The 20,579-nt window shown below is 43.1% G+C and overlaps 1 protein-coding gene across 1 annotated transcript; it reads left to right on the top strand.

Annotated features, from left to right (window-relative positions):
- The first annotated feature begins 4,263 nt into the window (after nt 1-4,263).
- Nucleotides 4,264-12,159, top strand: LOC127308393 (L-arabinokinase). Its single transcript, XM_051339200.2, has 28 exons — nt 4,264-4,467; nt 4,554-4,730; nt 4,829-4,912; nt 5,044-5,120; nt 5,486-5,552; nt 5,907-5,964; nt 6,064-6,131; nt 6,216-6,278; nt 6,440-6,493; nt 6,573-6,675; nt 6,772-6,881; nt 6,982-7,101; nt 7,340-7,396; nt 7,863-8,023; nt 8,102-8,261; nt 8,465-8,548; nt 8,861-8,980; nt 9,225-9,355; nt 9,439-9,520; nt 9,765-9,852; nt 10,028-10,071; nt 10,181-10,276; nt 10,375-10,451; nt 10,547-10,756; nt 10,854-11,019; nt 11,266-11,337; nt 11,437-11,643; nt 11,831-12,159. The coding sequence occupies exons 1-28, from the start codon at nt 4,366-4,368 to the stop codon at nt 11,939-11,941; spliced, it is 2,949 nt and encodes a 982-aa protein (XP_051195160.1). The 5' UTR covers nt 4,264-4,365; the 3' UTR covers nt 11,942-12,159.
- Nucleotides 12,160-20,579: the final 8,420 nt, after the last annotated feature.

Genomic DNA, 20,579 nt, shown 5'->3' with positions numbered 1-20,579 from the left:
CACCTGATGCCATGTGAACGGGTCTTCATGAAAGAGCCGATGAGATCGGCTTCTAAGATGGCTTTCATCTCATCGTACTTCTTCTTGTGTTCTTCCGGCAGATCTGCGTACGTGACTGGTTCGCCCACCACCTCATCCGCGGCTTTTGACATGGTTGCTATAGATGTCGACGTAGTGGTTGTTGTAGAGTGTCCCACCGGGCGTGCCAGAATGTGTTGCTGTCAGAAACCCACCGGCGAGCAGCGACGGGCAACACAGTAGAGCCGGGAGGCTCCCAGGATTGCGGCTGACCCTGGTCCCCCAGGCGATGGCCCGCAATGCCTTCTGGCACACGCGTCCTGGTGCTTACGAGGGCGTGCCACCTGACCTATACCTGGTCAGGAAGGTGATGGATTGCTTCGACTAGTTTCCTGCATGGCAAACACGTAAACATTAAATACGAGCCCCAATCGGCTCTTAAATTGTTCTGTGGATCGGCTCAAAGAGCCGATTGCCCCATGGTTCATGTTAGATTTATAAGGACATGGGGATCATGCTTTATCAATATCAAGCTAAACTAATCTACGATAGTCTAGGGTTTTCACCGTATAATCGGAACATCCTATGCGTAGTTGAGCCTAACAGATACGCAAGATAATGGAAAACCAGCCCTAAAGAGGCCTAAAAACCAACGTGAAGTTGATCCCCGGAACAATCTCACTAGAGCTTAATAAACCACACCTTACGCACTACCGGATCGTTCAACCCGTTTATAAGGCCTAACCATACAGATATCAAACCAATCCTTGAAGAACAAGGAGCAACTATAACGGATTAGATCTACTAAATAAAGAACAAGCAAGATGCTGCCCCTACACCTAAAATAGGTGTAAGGGCAGCTAGATATCGAGGGGTAGCATAGCTAAACAAGTGCATCGTGAAAGCATTGTGATCAACCCCAAAACACCTAAGATAAGGGTTTTGCTCGCCATCAAAAAGGCTTCAGCACGAGCAACACCAATAACGAATAAACTGATACTGCCTAGATCGCAAGATGCGATCTAGGCAGCATGTTGCTTACCCGGGAGAAACCCTCGAAACAAGGGGTGGCGATGCGCCTAGATTGATTTGTTGTGAACGTGTTCGTCCTCCTTCTCAATAACCCTAGATACATATTTATAGTCCATAGACTTTCAAACTTGGGAATAAACCCAACCGTGTACGAGCTAAACTCTATCTCTTAATTCTAACCGACACGTATCCTACTATAATTTACAGATACACGGGCAATCTTGCCCAAACTTCTTGTACAAGGCCGGTTCGGGAATATTTTCCGTGCATATCCTCTAAGCCCATTTAATTACGGCCCATCTCCAGACTTGGTTAAATTCTGGTGATAACAATAATATCTTCCACACCATTAGCAGGAATAACAAACACATAATTCAACTCAGGAGGTTTTTGAGGATCCTTGAATGGGGGGGGGGGGAGTTAATGACTTCAGAAGCAACAATAGCAACTAAAACAACATAAAGAAAAATTGAAAAAAATAAGGGCCACTTTTTTGTAACCTTACCAAACTAGCTTACCAAAAGCATTGCGTTTCGTGGCAACGACACTATAAAAGTACCTTGATGACCCATAAGTGTGTGTGTGGGGGGGGGATTAATTATAGTACCATTCAATAAGTGTATCCTCACCACTAGGGGAGAAGATTATCACACCTCACGTTTTGCGGAAAACTAAACAACAGGTATAGTTTCCGTGAAGTCTAAAACATCTAACCAAAAACACCGTTCTATTTCTCCCAGCATGTACAAAAGGAACTTCCAGGTAACCAAACTGGATGCAGAAGTTGGGTAAGAGCATGCATCCGGTCGAGCGCACCGAGCACCAATTCGCAATGGGATGTGAGCAGCCAAACTGGTCTCAAATGTTTGAATTGAAAAGGGAGTTCTTCCGCTGAAATTTCATGTTTCTCTCCCTCGTATCCCCCACCCCCATGTTTCTCCGTTATTCACTACCGAAATCAGTTTAACTATCCATCACACACTTTAAAAAGTAGTACTACCTCTGCCCATAAAAGGATATCGAAAGTTTATCTAAATTCGGATGGATCTAGACATCTTTTAGTGTATAGACACATTCAAATTTGGACAGACCTTCGACATCCTTCTATGGACGGAGTAATTAAATTACCTTGATACACAATGAAGAATGTGTCAACAATATGTACTAATTAGTTGAAAGCACGGCGAAATATTCAGAATGTCAAAATGTAGTTCCTAAAATATCAGTGACTAGCACAAAACCCGTGCGTTGCTACGGTGTCATATTAAGTTAAATTGTCTCTTTTCATATGGTTTCATGGGTCAATGGTAGTAAGAAATATTCATGGTTCACACATAGTAAGATCTAGTTTGTACAGTGGCGGCATGTTGTAGAAATTAGTCAGTTTCACGGCACACATTGTGACCCTGTCTTGCAACGGAAGTAAGAAACTTCGTGGGTCACACATAGTAAGTTCTAGTTGATACGGCCGCGGCATGTTGGGAGAAGTAGCCAGCTTCACGGCACACACCGCCACTTAGCCTCCTTCCCTCTGCCCGCTGGCAGAAATGACATGTGTCACCTTCTCCAGCTCACCCCATTCCGTTAAGGCATTCCTCTCATTTGGGGTTCAGGAGTAAAAGAAGACGAATAAATCATTGAGAATAATCGGTATGCGGATTCATGGCGCCATTAAGCTATTGGCTCCAATAATGGTGTCGTTGAGGAATTGGTGAACAAATTTTCATGTTGACAAATTCAATCGCCATCAATGTTGGGTTGGATGTGTGTGATGGAGAAAAAACGAGGTAATCTCTTTCCCTCCCACCTGCTTGTATTGGCCATCCTGGTGCTCCACTCTGTACAAACAATCTCCCCCTTTCACAAAATTTGCCATATCAAAATCCCCATCAATAATATAGGGGGCATACCACTACATTTTCATGCACATCTGGCCAGGTACATGAGAAAAGAAATGAGCACCCATTAAAGGGAAATTTAGCAACCAGACAGACAGGGGAAATCCCAATTCATAAACAATTTTTTGATCGGCTATGCACGAGACAATTGGAGCTGGGACACATCGGACCAAAATGATTTTGTATGCACCGATGCATCTTTGGTCTGCATCCATTCATCTGTCACTCTGAACCAGAAAAGGAGATATCTCCATGAACTGAAGCTAGCACTAAGATAGCTGATGATGAGATCTGAAAACAAACCAACATAAAGAACAGAGGAAATAATATTGCTTCAGCCTGCGACCTCCACGGTCCTGGCATGAATCACCACACGAACCCTGCTTGATCTCCTCAGCTATGTTCACGTTGTCGTTGTCCGGTTGTCTTCTTCAGTCATCACACGAATTGCATCAGGAAATCATGAAACCTATAGAGGATCTCCAGCTCCGGCGAGAAACGAAGCCACGATTCTGGCCTCCAGCTCCTCCGCCTACTCGGCATGCTCCACCGTACCGGCTCGCTTTTGTTGTGCGCTAGCTGCCCAGTTTGGGCACGGCGAGGTTGTTGGCGCCCGTGCCGGTTCTGCACCCGTCGCCGTGGTTCGTGCAGTGTGTGCATCACTAAGGAAGCTTCCGCAACCTCTGGATCCATCTCGTGCTGGCCTTCCTTTTGTGTGCTAGCTCCGGCCCGGTGCGTCGCTGATCCGCATGGCCTCTGTACTCCGGCGCTGCACCCCGAGCCTACCTGCAGTCTGCGTTGTCGGTACTGCTAGAGGGATCGTAGTCGTTTCCCTGAGATCGTAGTCGTTTTCCCTGAGCGAGGGTGTGGCCCATGTGTGCGAGGTGCGATCGGCTCATGGATGCGGCGATCGAACGACCTGAACGCGAGCGGCCCATTATTATTTGTCAAAAAATTCAGTGATTATATATTAAAATATATCCTTGCAATGTACATGTACTAGTAGAAGAATTTAAGTGCAAGTTTCATCGTTTCTTTTCGAAAAGCAAGTGTCCGTTGGGCATATGGTGGGATATGCAGGAATCGTTCCTGCCGCGGATAACCCGATCCCCTCCTCCCATCCCGTCGTCTTGAATTGACTCCACGGTGTTTTGCACGAACGAGTCACCCAGCCGCAGCGGGATAAGGTAGCGGCCCAACAAACCAGGAATTTAATACTCCACGTCGGATAGAACCAAACGTTCACGCCCCGGACTCTCCCCGTCCCACGGGATAGAGTAGACCAGCCCGTCTTGCTGCTATAAGACGAGCCCATCAGCCGACCCAGTCTTCCCAGCAGAACGAACCAGGAAGGGAAACGGACAGCAGCAGCGAGCTCCCACTGATCGGAGCACCCCGAATTGGGGAACTCGGAAGGATGGTGAATCGGCCCGAGGAGGCGGGCGCGCCGGCGCGGCGGCTCGTCTTCGCCTACTACATCACCGGCCACGGCTTCGGCCACGCCACCCGCGCCCTCGAGGTTTCTATCGCCGGCACCTCCTCTGTTTCGTTTCGGTCGTGCCCTGCTCTGTCCTTGGTTTCTGATCAATTGCGTTCGATTCGCAGGTGGTGCGGCACCTGATCGGCGCGGGGCACGACGTGCACGTGGTCACGGCGGCGCCGGAGTTCGTCTTCACCACCGAGATCGACTCCCCGAGTCTCCACATCCGACGGGTCCTGCTCGACTGCGGCGCTGTGCAGGCCGACGCGCTCACCGTCGACAGACTGGCGTCGCTCGAGAAGGTCAGTCCTCCGGCCCAAACAATATCCCAACCTTCACAGCGAGGCCCGCCTCGCGCGTGGCTAACTTAACTCATTGACCCTGCGCTGGTGGAATGCAGTACCATCAGACGGCCGTGGTGCCACGCGAGGCCATACTCAGGACTGAAGTGGAATGGCTCACCTCAATCAAGGCCGACCTAGTGGTAAGTAACTACCATATATTTTTCTCTTCTGGGGACACTAGCCAGTTGATTTACACTGTATTATGTCTGGGTCTCCGTTAATCCCTGTTTTCTGCATCTGAACCGAACTGTGCTGTGTTGATCTCGGCCAGGTTTCCGACGTCGTCCCGGTGGCCTGTAGGGCGGCTGCAGATGCTGGCATCCGCTCCGTCTGCGTCACCAACTTCAGGTGACCTGTCCATTTGTTTGTTTGCGTGGCATCACTCTCTAGTTACTTCCAACTTTTTATCATTTTATTCGATAGGCTGCTGTAATACCAAGGAAACACTGTCTACTTACTTACTACAGACAACCCTGCTTTCTGCTGCTAACATCTTAGATGACATGGCACACATGTTCTCATGTATTCTCTAACTTCTTCATGCTCCTCGGCAGCTTACAATACTTCATAATTTCATTAACTTTAATTACCTGCAAGTGACTAGTGATATACATAAAAATAAATATGCGTTTTACTTATCTTTAGGGTCGTTATCTTATCTGAGTTTCCCAACATATATGTCCTGCTCTTTATTTCTCATCTCCTATTTGCAGTTGGGACTTCATTTATGCAGAGTACGTGGTAGCAGCTGGACATCACCATCGCTCAATTGTGTGGCAGGTGCCTTTGGTTACAGACTTGGTTTCTCATCTCATTATAAGTTTATAACACCTACTCATGCCAGCTTGGCATGCTAAAACTTCAACTTTAATGTTTTCTACCCTTTATGGTAAATCTTGGATATAGGCCGTTCCTTATCGAATGCATTGTGAATTAGTTGGATGGTGCTAAGTAGTAAGTTCTATCAAAATATCCTCCTTCCAGAGACAAATTTCTTAAATTTAGATAAATGTGATTCTTGTTCTCGGCATATATATTTCTCCTTAATATTGTGCCATTCACAGTGCACATATGCAAGCTCACATTTATTATGACTGTTGAATAACCATGTACACATGTTGACAAAAACTGTAGATAGCAGAGGACTACTCACATTGTGAGTTCTTACTACGGCTCCCTGGATACTGCCCTAGTATGTCCCCTCCTCGTCCGAGTGATGATGTTTCCAAAGATCTTAAATCTTGTTTTGCACTTCTGATGAATAAAGACTGACTGATTCTTTCTTCCGCAGTGCCTGCTTTCCGTGATGTCATTGATGTGCCTCTTGTGGTGAGAAGATTACACAAATCTAGATCTGAGGTTTGTATGATTCTGCTCGCAAGTGTTACCCTACAAGCATAGCCCACATTTTTGGTTACTAACTTTATACTCTTCATATACCAGGTGAGAAAGGAACTAGGAATAGCAGATGATGTTAAGGTGGTCATTTTCAACTTTGGAGGACAGGTGGGCCAGGACACTGTGCTTCCTTATATGTAGTGCTTTACTTAGCTTTTTTTAGTTTTAACTGATGGCAGCTAATTTTGCACATATCTGTCAAAATTGATCTATTTTGTTAGACTAGTTTAATATTATTGTCAGTGTGATGATTTTACAATCTTCTCCAGCCGGCAGGATGGAAACTGAAGAAAGAGTGGTTGCCTGATGGTTGGCTTTGTTTGGTATGTTTTGGTTTACATCAATTAATTTCATTTCCCTTCAATACCTTGCCAACCTTGCTGACTAAGCTATTTCTGACAGGTATGCGGTGCATCTGATACTCAAGAGCTTCCTCCAAATTACGTCAAGCTTGCAAAGGATGCCTACACACCTGATTTAATGGCAGCATCTGATTGCATGCTTGGTAAATAAAATGTTTATATCCATTGGTGTTAAGGGTTATTTCTTTGTTGTTCCTTCTTGCCTCACCCATAACAGTTCTGGTGGTTCTCTCATGTAGGAAAAATTGGATATGGTACCGTGAGTGAGGCTTTGGCGTACAAGCTGCCATTTGTATTTGTTCGTAGAGATTATTTCAACGAGGAGCCTTTTTTGCGCAACATGCTCGAGGTTGAAACATCTCTGAGCATCTCCTTATGTAAATGGTATCTCGGAGTGCATCATTCAACTACCATGACAATCTATTGCTCTTTTGTTCCTTAAAAAACAGCATTATCAATGTGGCATTGAGATGATACGGAGGGATTTACTTACCGGTCATTGGAAACCTTATCTGCTGCGAGCTTTAACACTTAAACCCTGCTATGATGGTCAAATAAATGGTGGTGAGGTATGTTGATGATCCTACTTCAATAAAACAACAAGAGACAGTTTTGTTTAATAGAGGAAGCATTTAAATAGCATGCACAATCAGTTCTTACATAAAAGTCAGGAAGCGGCAATTTAATATTCCATATCTTGTTTTCCTTAAAACAAACAGATATAAAGTTCATGCAGTCCACTAACTATTTGGACTGCGTTGCAAACGTCATTTTACATATTCTAAGCTTTTGTAATATTTCATTCAGGTGGCTGCAAATATCCTCCAGGATACTGCTGTTGGGAAGAAGTATATTACCGGGAAGGTGAGTTACTGTACAATATAATAATGCCGACTATGATCAATAGACTTACTTTTAACTTCTGTTGCACCTTGATTCTTGCATTGACTCAGTTTTCTGATATATATTTGTGTTGCTATGAAGCTACAGATTTGCTTTATTTATCTGCATATAGTGTCATGCTAAGTATTTATCTGTATGTAGTGATACTAAAATTTTCTTGCTTTCAAACTTAATATAATTAATATATATAATTCAAAAGCAAAATATCATTGCTTGTCCTAATAATTGTTTAAAGGATTTCCACTCTAGAAGTTTGAAGGTAAATTGTGTGCATGTGCAATGGAGGACTGTTCATGTTCCTGATAACTTCTTAGTTGAAATATGTGCTTGCTTCTTTGGAAGTTTAATTAAACCCTTTAAACTCTTATAATCAAATTTCACATATTTTCCACTTATTTAATAAATCTGCTTTATTGCACAATATTAGTTGAGCGGGGCAAGACGATTACGTGATGCCATAGTGCTAGGCTACCAACTACAGAGGGCTCCAGGGAGGGATGTAGGAATTCCTGAATGGTATTCTCTCTCTGAGAAAGAAATCGGTGTTCGCCCAGCAGTAGCACCCGGGATTAATGGAAATGCAGAATCGTAAGTTTCACACTTGCTTTCTTTCTCCTTATTATCATTTGAAGTTTCTCCATCTAAATATCTTCACCTTTTTGTCAGATCTTTTGAGGACTTTGAAATACTCCATGGGGACATGCAAGGATTAACTGATACTATGGCTTTCTTGACGAGTTTATCTGGACTTGTTGGAAATGATCCAAGGAGCCCTGAGAAGCAATCCCGAGAGAGGACTGCTGCTTCTGTACTCTTTGACTTGGAGGTATGCAGTTCTTTCTGTCCAATGTCTGAATAGTTAATTCTGTAACCTGTCTCATGTTCTGCTTCTTTTATCTATACTATGCTAGAGGTAACACAAAAGTTACAACCATGTCTGGTGACACACCCTTCATATCTCAGAGGAAAGTATATTGGCATATGAGATTCTAATACAATGTTAATTAGTGGTGATTTGTTCTGTTGCAGGAGGAAATATATGTTGCAAGAGCACCTGGGCGATTAGATGTCATGGGTGGTATTGCAGATTATTCAGGAAGTCTTGTATTGCAGGTATTCTAATATTTTTTATTCCCTTTTCTATTCTTGCATGTCAATTCAATGAAAATAGTAAAATAATTTTTCACTATTTATGGATTCTTCCATTATATATTTATTTTGCTTTTAGTTTGTTTCTCAGGATGTGCTTACATGAATGGGTTATAGCAGGGATTGGTTATCTTATTTGATATTTATCAGCATCTACTTTTCTTTATAAGTACAAACTTCAAGGGAATTGATTCATTCAATCTATTTATGAAATAAAATGGAAGCGTCCTATTTTGTTGGCATGTCTGATTGGCGTTGTGTTTGTCCAACTACCAGATGCCCATTAGAGAGGCCTGTCATGTTGCTATTCAGAGAACCAATCCTATCAAGCAGAAGCTATGGAAGCATGCTCAAGCTAGACAGCTAGCAAATGGAGCAGTGCCAGTGGTGCAAATTGTACGTATAATTAACTATCCAAGCCTCTTTATCTCCTTCTATTGCACATAGTCATGGTTCATGCAGGTTTTTTTGACCTTCCATTTCTTGCATTTTTATTGGATACCTAAAAATAATTTAGCAAGTTAAGTTCCATTTTTTGCTTTTGATATTTTGAACAGAGGCCAAAGTAGATGTGGCATGTTTAGTTTTGTGAGTAATATGCTCATTTGGACAACTGGGTGTCTCTAAAATGTTTTTGCAGGTGTCTTTTGGGTCTGAATTGAGCAATCGTGCACCAACCTTCGATATGGACCTATCTGATTTCATGGATGGCGACAAACCGATATCCTATGATAAGGCCAAAGAATATTTCTCCCAGGACCCATCCCAAAAGTAAGAAAAAACATACTTAGCTTTCCTCTATAAATGATAACATTGCATGTATGTTCTTATTTGACGAATCTGTTTTTTCTCAGATGGGCTGCCTATGTTGCTGGAACAATTCTTGTGTTGATGACTGAATTAGGTGTTCGGTTCACAGACAGCTTGAGCATTTTGGTACCCTTTCTGCTATTTTTCATACAACTCCGATCACAGTTTTAAATAAAATATGTAAAGCTTCATCTCTTCCCAAGAATTCATGACAAATGATGTGTGTTAAATTCTAATTATTCTTCAGGCATCTTGTTTCATGTTTTATTGTCAGACAGAACCTCGATTGATCGAGTTTTCTTCTGTCATACATAATTGTAAATGGATTGCTTGTATGCCCACCTTTTGATAGTTTTGTTTGTATCCTCAGGTATCTTCTTCTGTTCCTGAAGGAAAAGGTGTCTCTTCTTCTGCATCAGTGGAGGTTGCTACCATGTCTGCTATTGCTGCGGTCTATGGTTAGTTGTATACATCAATACTTGTTGCTTGTAGAAAAATCTTGTAGAATGGTTCCTATTTTAGTTAATATTAGTTGAACTCCCAAGTTCTTCTCCAGCTGCTGCTTGCTGGTGTACATTTGATTTAATTGAACATGCTAAACGACATTATACCATGTGCTTTTCTTTGCTTTAGGTTTAAATATTGCTCCAAGGGATCTTGCTATACTCTGTCAAAAGGTACACTATTTATAAATAAAAAGATACCCCTTTATGGGCTCAAACTGTGTTGCAATCATCATTTAATCTTATGTTCAAGTGAGTCATCCATTGGTGAACAATTATGTAGGTTGAGAATCACATTGTTGGAGCTCCTTGTGGTGTAATGGACCAAATGACATCTGCTTGCGGAGAAGCCAATAAACTTCTTGCAATGGTTTGCCAGGTTAGTGAGGGTTGTCATGCTCAGATAGCTGGTTGATACAATCATTCATCCAGTCCAACTCTGTGATCTTTGTATTTATTGTGTCAACTTTCATGCAGCCTGCAGAAGTGAAAGAATTGGTTAGCATTCCAACCCATATACGATTTTGGGGTCTTGACTCTGGGATACGGCATAGGTAGATTTTGATCTTGTCTTGATTCTACTTTGTGTTCTCCTGAGCTAATTTCACTAATGAACCGAAGCTAATTGCACTATCCTTTGCTTTTTTAGTGTTGGTGGGACTGATTACGGATCTGTGAGGGTAGGCACATATATGGGACGCAAGATGCTTAAGTGTGCTGCATCTGACCTACTTTCTCAGTCCTTTCCATCTACTACTACGCAATCGTGCGCCGCTTCTGAAGAATATGAGAAATATGGTGCGGAGCTTCTGAAATCTGAAGCTTCGCTGCAGTATTTGTGCAACCTACCACCTCATAGGTCTGATTTATGTTTCTAAAATTGATGAAGACTTGTATAGTTCTGCATTGTCATATTCCATGTCATGTAGATTCTCATGCTAATTCTTCTACTACAGATATGAAGCTGCCTATGCAAGAGATATTCCTGAGGTCATTACTGGTGATGAGTTTTTGGAGAAATATGGAGATCATAACGATGCAGTAACAGTTGTTGACCCAAAAAGATCTTACAGTGTGAAGGCTCCTACTAGACATCCCATATACGAGAACTTCCGTGTTGAGGTTTGATATCTTAAACCATATGCCTTATTCTTCCATTGCTCACTAAATTTGTACTTTTGTAGAGGTTAAATCTCAGAAACCTTCAAAAGCTTGTTTCCCGATACATACTAAACGGAGAGAAGCCCTTTTATTTTATCTGCAGTTAGATAACATCAAAAGTATCTTCGATAAAACTTATGCATAACATGCTTTGGGCAAGAATCTTGAGGTGTTTCCATATAAAAAAATACCTTATCTCCTATGTAGGCATTCAAAGCATTGTTAACAGCAGCCAAAACAGACGAGCAACTTTCAGCCCTTGGAGAACTTATGTATCAGGTAGTTTTCATCAGCTTTGGCAGCTATATATCAATCTCCATGCTTCTGTATTATTAAGGGAGCTCACTAGTGACCATCTTGTTTTCTGCTTGATTGCAGTGCCATTACAGCTACAATGCTTGTGGCCTTGGTTCGGATGGGACTGACAGGCTAGTGAATCTAGTTCAAGAAATTCAGCACAGGAAGACAAGCTCGCAAAATGGAGGTCCTAGTCTGTTTGGTGCAAAGATCACAGGTGGAGGTTCTGGTGGTTCGGTTTGTGTGATTGGTAAAAATTGCCTGAAAAGCAGTGAAGAGATTTTCGAGGTAAGTATATATTTATTATTTTCGTATTAGTGAGCACGCGTCTCCAAACTGTAGGTGGATCAAAGGACAGCCATACTAGCTAGCATCTTATACATAGATGAATCTTTCCTGAAGGAGAACTACAGTTTACCTTCGTTTCCCTTGTAGAATACTAAGTTGCTAACTCATACTTGTTGGACCCTTTCAGATTCAGAAAAGATACAAAGCAGCTACCGGCTACCTACCGATTGTTTTCGAGGGCTCATCTCCTGGTGCTGGCAAATTTGGATACCTGAAGATTCGCTGGCGGTCCACGTAACATGTGCCTGACTGCAAACAATTGTCATGAACCTGCATATAAGCTGTGCACGCCGAACGCCATATGGCACGTCATGTTGTACAATCGATATAATAATGTTAACGAATTAGTGTAGACTGTAGATTTGAAGAGCCAGTGGCCAGCTCCTCAAACCGTACAATCATGTTTCTGATTAAATTCTCGTCACTATGGTAAATAAGAGCCAAGTAATGGAATCATGTGTTCCACTTCATCAAAAAGGAAAAATACTTCCTCTGGTTCCTTTTATAAGATGTTTTGGCAAGCCAAATAACCTGCCAAAACATCTTATAAGAAGGAACTGGAGAATGTCGTAGGCTTATAGCAGATCTGGTCGTTCCACAAAGTTTTCTTGCTCCCCATGGCCATGTGTAAATATTGTCGAATATATTTGCCACACCACCACCAGGTCGCCCATTTTGTTTGGATCTTTCAGCCATGCTGACTGCATAGATCAGCCTCACACTCGTCCCCAAAGGAGCTCTTGGATCAGTCTATTCTTAATCTCGTTATGAAGAAAGATGTCTCCGGAATGGTTGTTTTTTCGTCAATTTAGAAATGCGCTGCTAGCATATGGAGCTCCTGCCCACATAGTTGACAATTACCAATGGATGTCTGAGTCAACAACCATTGAAGCCAGCGGTGGGAGTGTTTGGTCCACACTATTTGACAGAACGAAATGAAGTAGAAACAACTCGGATCATGGCGCAGAATGCTACAACAAGATATCTTGAGATGCTTGGAAGCATCATTGCATGCATTAGTCATGGAAGAATTGTCCATTTGCTTGAAAATGATTGTACAAAGGGTATCATGGAGAGTGCAGTGTGCTACTGGAAGATGTGGAGAAATATGACATGTGGATTTGAAATGTTTTTTTTTTTTGCATGATGGGATCTCATAATGACATCAACATGTTGCAACGCTCACCGGTGTTTGCGGGACTTGCTGAAGGCCATGCTCAAGAGTGCAACTATGAGATCAACCTGAAAGTGCATGGAGCATCCACGTGTGGTTTTGCTAATTGATGATAATATCTATAGACTAATGGTTGCATTGAGCTATGTTTATAGGATACGTTCATAGCCAATCTTTGAATCATATGTTGGCTTCAAGGTTGAAAGAAGAGAGTGAAGAAGATCAAGTGTGGATGACCAAGATGTTATTCTAGGAGTGATCCGAAGATTGGTCATGAGAGAAGTTGAACCTGTGGCAAGTATATCCGAAGACAAAGATGAAGTGAACATTAATGTGTATCTTTAAAACATCAACACGAAAGAAAGAAGAAATAAGTACAAGTTCAAGATGACCCGTCTAGAAGAGATCATATGCTTGAAGTTTTCCTTCCGTATGGTAATCATGCATATGTGAAGATATATATGAAGTGAGAAGTACTGGCCTCACTAGTAGTGTGCACATTACTTCATCTCACCTCCGCGAGCGATAATACTGGCCTTCTGTTTTTCGAGCAGAACCAGGCCGACAGTGTTTTTCCCCAATGATTAACCATAGTTTGAGCTCGTTTTTGCCCATGTTGTTCCACTTTGAGGGAAAACAGAGGAGATCTCGATCTATAATCCTATCATTGTGAAGGTTCTTCACTCTGTCTAGGTACGCCCCGGAGGAGACCAACACCAACGAAAAGAAGAAGGAAAGATTTCTGAATGGACTGCATGATGAGATGCAGATAGTGCAAGTGAATATCCCGTTTGCTGATCTGGAAGCCCTAGTGGATTCTGCCATCCAGATGAAAGGGAAGCTTCACCAAGGCAATGAGAACCGCAAGCGCAGAATGATGAATCAGAGTGGACCCAGCAATACGCCAAGGTATCGCCCCAACTCAAGTGGAGGATTTGCCTCAAGACCCAACAAGCCACCTGTTCCGACGTTCCGTTCAAACTTCATCAACCCCAATGGAGCAACAACAACAACAACCATACTGGTAATAACAACAACCACCCCAACACTGCCCCAAGGACTGGAAGCAATGATGTCCCCATTGCCCCAAAGGACAAGTCAACAGTGACCTGCTATGAATGTGGAGTTACTGGTCATTACTCCAATGAGTGCCCCAAGAAACTGATGAAGACAGCCCCCAATACCACTGCACCTGCCCAGCAACAGCGTCGTGTCTCAACTAGAAGGAACCCGAACAACCGCAGCGGTCGTTTCTACCGCATGAGTGCAACAGAAGCCCAGGAAGCACCCAATGCCATGCAGGGTATGTTTTCATGTTAACCCATTTGCCCAATCTCTCTTAGGATCCTAACTTTTCTTAAATCTCGGGACGAGATTTTGTTTAAGGGGGGAAGGTTTGTAACACCCCAAAATTTCAAAACAATGAAGAAGACCAATTCCCTTTTTCAAAATTTGGAGCCAACAAAAACTTGAATTGCCTTACCTTATGTGCATAGTGTTCAAGCATGTATGATTGGATTTTTGCCATGATTGTTTGTTTGAAGTGTTGAACCTATTTCTAAACCCTAACCCTACCCCTTTTCAAAATCAAAGAGAAACCAGGAAAAGAAAAGAAAATAAAAAGAGAGGCATATGTGAGCAAATGGCCATATTTGCAAATATGAGAGCCTATGCCATGTTTACTTCACTAAAATTGTTTGAAACCCTTGATCAACTCAACCTAACACTCAAGCAACCCAAAACAATGATTTTTGGTCAAAGAAAATCAAAACAAGCGAAAAGAAAATGAAAAACCCTAGCACATGTGATAATGGTCACTTGTGACAATTTTAACATGATGCCCACTTTGAGCCCCTGTGGTTAATCTTTTCTAAACTAAACTTTCTCATCTCTTTGCTCCTCATCCAAGAACACATCAAGGTGATCATCTTGTAGTTTGCCAACCTTGATGATTCAATTTTAATTGCTTATTATAAGCATTCAAAGTAGCAACATTGAATCAGATTCTAGATCATCCCATTTTTTAATTTCACCAAACCACCTCCAATTTTCAAACCAAGGCCATCATTAGGTGCCAAACATTATTTGATTCACACCCATAAAATATTTTGGCAAAATTCGAAATATTTTCTCTTGCGGCCATTGTGTCGATTCAGAAATGTACATACTCTCTAATAACCAGTGTGTAATAGCCTAAACCATCACCCCCTATGTCATCATTAGTGTCCTCTTGAACCTCCTGTACAATGCCAAGCCTCAGCACCAATGATCATGGACGATCATGGCCAGGACAAGCCCATGCCGTGAGCTCATGCCACTCCACCATGCCAACTCCTCTCCTCTCATCTCCTGCTGTCCTCACCTTGTCCTGGAGCCTCCCCTCACTCCACTGAACCTGCCTGTACCGGCCATTGGCCAAGAGAGACCCTGCACTGCCTGGAACGCGACGTGCCCACGACGCCGAGCCACGCCAGAGCCTGCAAGGCCACGTCCCTGGACACGCCAATGCATGGCCTCACCCCATCGCTGCTGACCTCCTCTCGCCCTCTCCTCTTGCACACGCGCTCACCACGGCACCAGCTACCTCCCAGACATGCTCACCTGCCCGCGCGAGCCCTGTAGCTGCCGTCACCATCGACGTCTTCCGTCGGACCCGTGACAGACATCGACGTCGCCCGCACGCTCCCGTCCACCTCCTGTTGCGCCATGACGCGCACTAGGACCACCAGACGACACTGAACAGTCCTCGCTCCTCGCCCACGCCTCTCCGCCGCTATAGCCTTGCCGCCATGATCAACCTGCCGGTGACTTCCACCCCCTCTTGTTCGCTATAAATAGAGCTCTCCCCTGCTCGATCTCTACACGCCACTCGACTCCCCTCTCCTCCCTGAGCTCCCTCGACCCCTCGCTCCTCCACATTAATCTCTCCCTCGCCGGAATTTCATCGGAGTTCGCCGCGGCAGTAACCAGAAGAAGGCGACGACTCCGACCACCTCAGCCTCTCCCACGACCCTCGCTAGACTCGCCGTCGTCGACCAGTTCAGCTGCCCACCTCGCCGAGCCTCGCCAAAGCGTCGGTAAGTCTCCGACCCCCTAGCTCCGCCGCACCCAGGGTTAGATCTCGTCGACGGAGACGACGCACCTCAACCGTTAGATCACGATCTAATCCGACGGCCCCCTCTCTCGCGTACCGTTTCGGGAGTTAACACTCGCTGACAAGTGGGACCCCTTGTCAGGCGGCCTGCTGCGCGCTGAAGCGAAGCTGGGCCGGCCCGTTTAGTTTCCCGCCTAAGCCCAACTATTTGAATTCGTTTAATTTGTTTAAATCAAAATCCAATACTGGTGCTTTGCTAAAATTTGAATAAAATCAAATCTACAAATCCAATTTGGGTGATTCCAATTTTGTGTGAAATTAGATAAAAAGATCTAACCAACCCCACTGGTCTCAACCTTTGATTCACTATAGAACACTTGCAATAAAAATAACAAGGCAGTACCTTTTCAAAATTCAAACAATTATTAAAAATCAACCAAAATTCATTTTGAGTTGATTCCAACTCTCAAAAACCAGATTTCTTGTTTTCTTTATAAATATTAAAAAATATGACATAGTTGTTTCATACGATCATGGGCTAGATTCAAATAATGTCTATGTAGTCATTTCTAGCTCATTTAAATTATTTTAAAAATAAGAGTTAAATCTTATGAGGTATAGCCTCCCTTTTAAATCACTTTCCCAAGTAATTAAATGTGAGGTGATGACATTAGTATTCATGACCTCATATGTTATTACTTGAGAATGTTAAATTATTTCCAAAGTAGTATTTAAATTGTATGAGACATAGTATCTCATTTAAATCACTTTCCCAAATGAAGAAATATGAAGTGGTGACTTTGGTCCCCATAAGTTCATATTCTATTATTTGAGGAAATTAAATCTTAGTAATGTTCAATGGGAGGAAATTACTTTCAAAGGAAATAAATGGAAACCCTAGTAGGTATTAAATCTTAGTACTTGTTTTTCAATGAGAGGAAATTATTTTCCCCAAAACTAAATAAGGAAAACTCTAGTATAATGTTGAGTGATGATTGTGATGATGATAGATCATCTTGTGTGAGCAATTATGGCTAAAAAGTCTCCTTAAGTATTGTTTGGTGATTGTTACCTCGTATCCGTTTATAGACGCTAGTACCGAAGGCTACGAGGAGGGGGAGGTCTTCTACGAAGAAGAGGAGAAACACTTTGACCACTATACCACTCAAGCCAAGCTATTACCAATACAAGACATTAATATGAGCAACCTCTACTAATGCCAATCTACTAGTGCAAGATACCATGGCACTAGTATTGTTGTTTAAAGTTTTATCTATCCAAATCCAAGTTTTTATCTTACAAGTGTTTACTTTGATTACCAAGTCTTTCTTGTTGTAGCTAATTCTAGTCTAAGTATAGAGTACCCCAAGAGTTTCAAACTTAGCCTAGAGAGCTAAAATGAAGTTAGCACCCCTCATGATTAGTTGCTAGTGCTAAACTAAAATTGACTACTCTAAATGGGAACTTGTGAATCAAGTAACCTTGAAAACCTTAGGATGATGAGTCATTCTATTGAAAGTTTTGAAGGTGAATATGACTTTGGAATGACATGGTGAATTTGACAAAAACTGATGGTTGGGTTCGGATGCGATACCATTCCAATTTTAGAGTACCCCCACAATACCTGATAATGGGTAAGGCTTTAGCTGGAAATTTATGTATCTTAGTATGGGTTCCCTCTTTACAAGCGTCATAGAGGTTATGCTGAGGCTGCCTCCGTCGAAAGTGAAATAACGTGAAAAAGAGTGAATGTCCTACCGAAGCCCTGTGCAGCTCCTAGGATGGCAGTTGCCATCACTAGGAGGCCAAGCTCATAGGGGAGGTGCCTATACTAGAGGGTGTAAGTGAAAGGTTAATGGTTGATGATCCGCATACTGAGTTATGATGATTCAGGGCTATCCCCGACGGATGTAATCAAAAGTTGTGGCACAAGAGTACGACCTCTGCAGAGTGATAAACTATTTGAATAGCCGCGTCCGCGGTCATGGACAGTTGGATGGTCATACTGTTCCGTTGTCAGATGTTTTCAAAAAGTGAAGGGTGACTTGACAAGTGAACTTGACTGATCACAACAGAGTTGTGGGAATGACACTAATGTTCCCACTTGACTAGTTATAGGCAAATAAAGAGTCTTTGACTCATAAGTGTTTATGAAATAAAACTAGCTTTGTGCAAATAAACCTAGAAGCATAGAACCCTTAATTGAGCTATTAGTACTTCTATTAGTATTAGTTTGCGAGTACTTTAAAAGTACTCATGGATTTGTCCCTGGCTATTCAAATGGCCAGACTATGAAGAGGAGCACCAGTACCAGGAAGATGGACAACAGGACGTCTATGATAACTAGGACTACCTTCCAACGTCAAGCGTTGCATGTGGAACAGATGGACCGCTACTACGTTTCTTCCACTATGTGTTTTGTAATTGATCCTTAGATCAACCGTTGTTGTAAGACTTGGATCATGAGATCTTTTGTTGTAAGACTATTATGGTTTGTAATGAATGATGATCTGTGATATCGACTATTATGTCTCGCAAAAACAATCTTCCTGGGATTGCGATGTATGGCATATAATAGGCACCTGGACTTAAAAATCCGGGTGTTGACACCACGTCCCCTCGGTTATTCATATACCCGAGCTCTTTACTTATGCGCTTTACTTTGTGACGGCCTACGTGCTTGAAGGTATATATCTTGCTATCACATCGTTGCTTGTATTTTTTGCATAATTTATTGGTGCACATATGTGAACCCTGGTTGATATAGGTTTTGTGCTTGATAAATTATACGCTAGTTTTATTTCGCATTTGCTAATCCCATCTCGTAAATTTTTTAAACTGCATATTCAATCGTATAGGTGCCATCCATATCTCTTTTGAACCAATAGAGTGCAGTGTGGTACTTGAAGTTGTGGCCGATTATGACCTATGGATTTTGCGTGTTTTTTGGCATGGCGGGATCTCACAACGATATCAACATGTTGTAACGCTCACCGGTGTTTTTTTTTTGCGGGGAAGGAAACTGGTATTAATTCCTCGAACTTACAGGAACACCCATAAGAAAACCAAAATAACAACTCAGCCCTGCAAGAACTGGACCACGCCAGCGTCGATGATGTATCGAAGGCGCGCCACCGCCGCCGCTCCTACTCTGGCCTTGGATCGGAGTTGGCTCCTCCGCAGACGGGAAGTCTTCGAAGCTTGATTCCAGGGAATCTCCATCCATCGCCACCATCGTCGTCGTCGCAAGAAAAAACACCAGATTCATCTTCCTCCAGCCACGCCGCCTAGCTGACCGAGCCGGACCAAGGAACAAGCACTCCAGGAGCAAGGAGTGTTGGGAAGTCGACGAACCTGTGCCGGAGCTCCGTGGAACGCCGCCGCCGGAGGGGAAATCCGCCGACACCAAACCGCCCGCCGCCAACACCTCCACCTCCGAGACACCGCCGGCAAGGGCCCTAACAAGCCCTACAATATGTACACGCCCGGATCCGGAGATCCCCCACCCTCCCGCTGCCGGAGCAGCCACCGAAGGTGAGAAATCCCACGGATCACGGGCGGCGAGGTGGGTTCGTCGGGGAAGGAACAAAAATATCGCCTCTCTTGTAACGCTCACCGGTGTTGCGAGACTTGAAGGCTATGATCTAGAGTGAAACTATGAGATCAATGGGAACCAATATACCTATACCAAAGGGTACTACCTTGCAAGTGGCATCTATCCAAGGTGGTCGACATTTGTGAAGATAATCTCCGAGCCTCTATGTTAGAAAAAGTCTCACTTTGCTTTGCACCGGGAGAGTTGTTGGAAGGATTTCGAGCGAGCATTTTGTATGATCCAACCTCGTTTTGCTATTCTTCGGTACCGTGATCTTACCTTGTCTCAAGATCTTATGTGGGAGGTGATAAATGCTTGCGTGATAATGCACAACATGATAATTAATCGAGAGTGAAGGCGGAGATCCATCAAATGATGATCATCCATATTATCACTAGGGTCCTTTTGCCGCTTCTTATCACCAGGGGCCGGCCAAGTTTGTTGATTTACTTTCCGTGCGAAGATCCATGATGAAGTTGTTCATCGCAAGCTGCAAAATAATATGATAGGGCATCTATGGGCGCTCAAAGAAGTCGCCGCCTTCGCCTTGATCTAGTTTAAATTTATTTTATTTTAGTTTTATGAATTATTTTACTTACATTTTAATTGTTGTAGAACTAATTTACTTATGTGAAACTTTACAAAAAAAAATTTAGAAACAATGTTAAATTTGGAAAATAAAGAAAAAATTCTATTGGAACCGCCGTATTGGGCGTGCCGCTGGGAAAAGGTGCCCCCCATACGCGGCAACAAGTGTCGTGGCCCAGTAGCGCTCATCTGGCGCTGTTGGCAGACGTCGTATGAGGGGCGTGGCTGGAGATGATCTTAGAGAGCATTGACGATGTCAAAACTCTTAACTTGTGACCCTTTCAATCCCTTACATTTTGTGACCTGTGATGTTAGTACGGTATCTTGTGAATGCATTTTGGATCTTGTTATGCATGTGAATGTGATACATATGTGATCAGAGTTAATGGCACCCGCGGTCACACAACTTGTCTCACATGTGCACT

Source organism: Lolium perenne, chromosome 6 (assembly GCF_019359855.2).
Source record: "Lolium perenne isolate Kyuss_39 chromosome 6, Kyuss_2.0, whole genome shotgun sequence".
Lineage (NCBI taxonomy): Eukaryota > Viridiplantae > Streptophyta > Magnoliopsida > Poales > Poaceae > Lolium > Lolium perenne.
Note: the sequence above shows the minus strand (reverse complement) of the source record. Positions and strands in the feature narration are given on the sequence as shown.

What these genes read in the sequence shown, in the direction of transcription:
- LOC127308393 (XM_051339200.2), top strand. Translation starts at nt 4,366, where the DNA reads ATGGTGAATCGGCCCGAGGAGGCGGGCGCGCCGGCGCGGCGGCTCGTC. An exon ending in TTTTGCGCAACATGCTCGAG is followed by an intron (nt 6,882 to 6,981) that starts GTTGAAACATCT and finishes CTTAAAAAACAG; the next exon opens with CATTATCAATGTGGCATTGA. An exon ending in CAGGAAGTCTTGTATTGCAG is followed by an intron (nt 8,549 to 8,860) that starts GTATTCTAATAT and finishes TCCAACTACCAG; the next exon opens with ATGCCCATTAGAGAGGCCTG.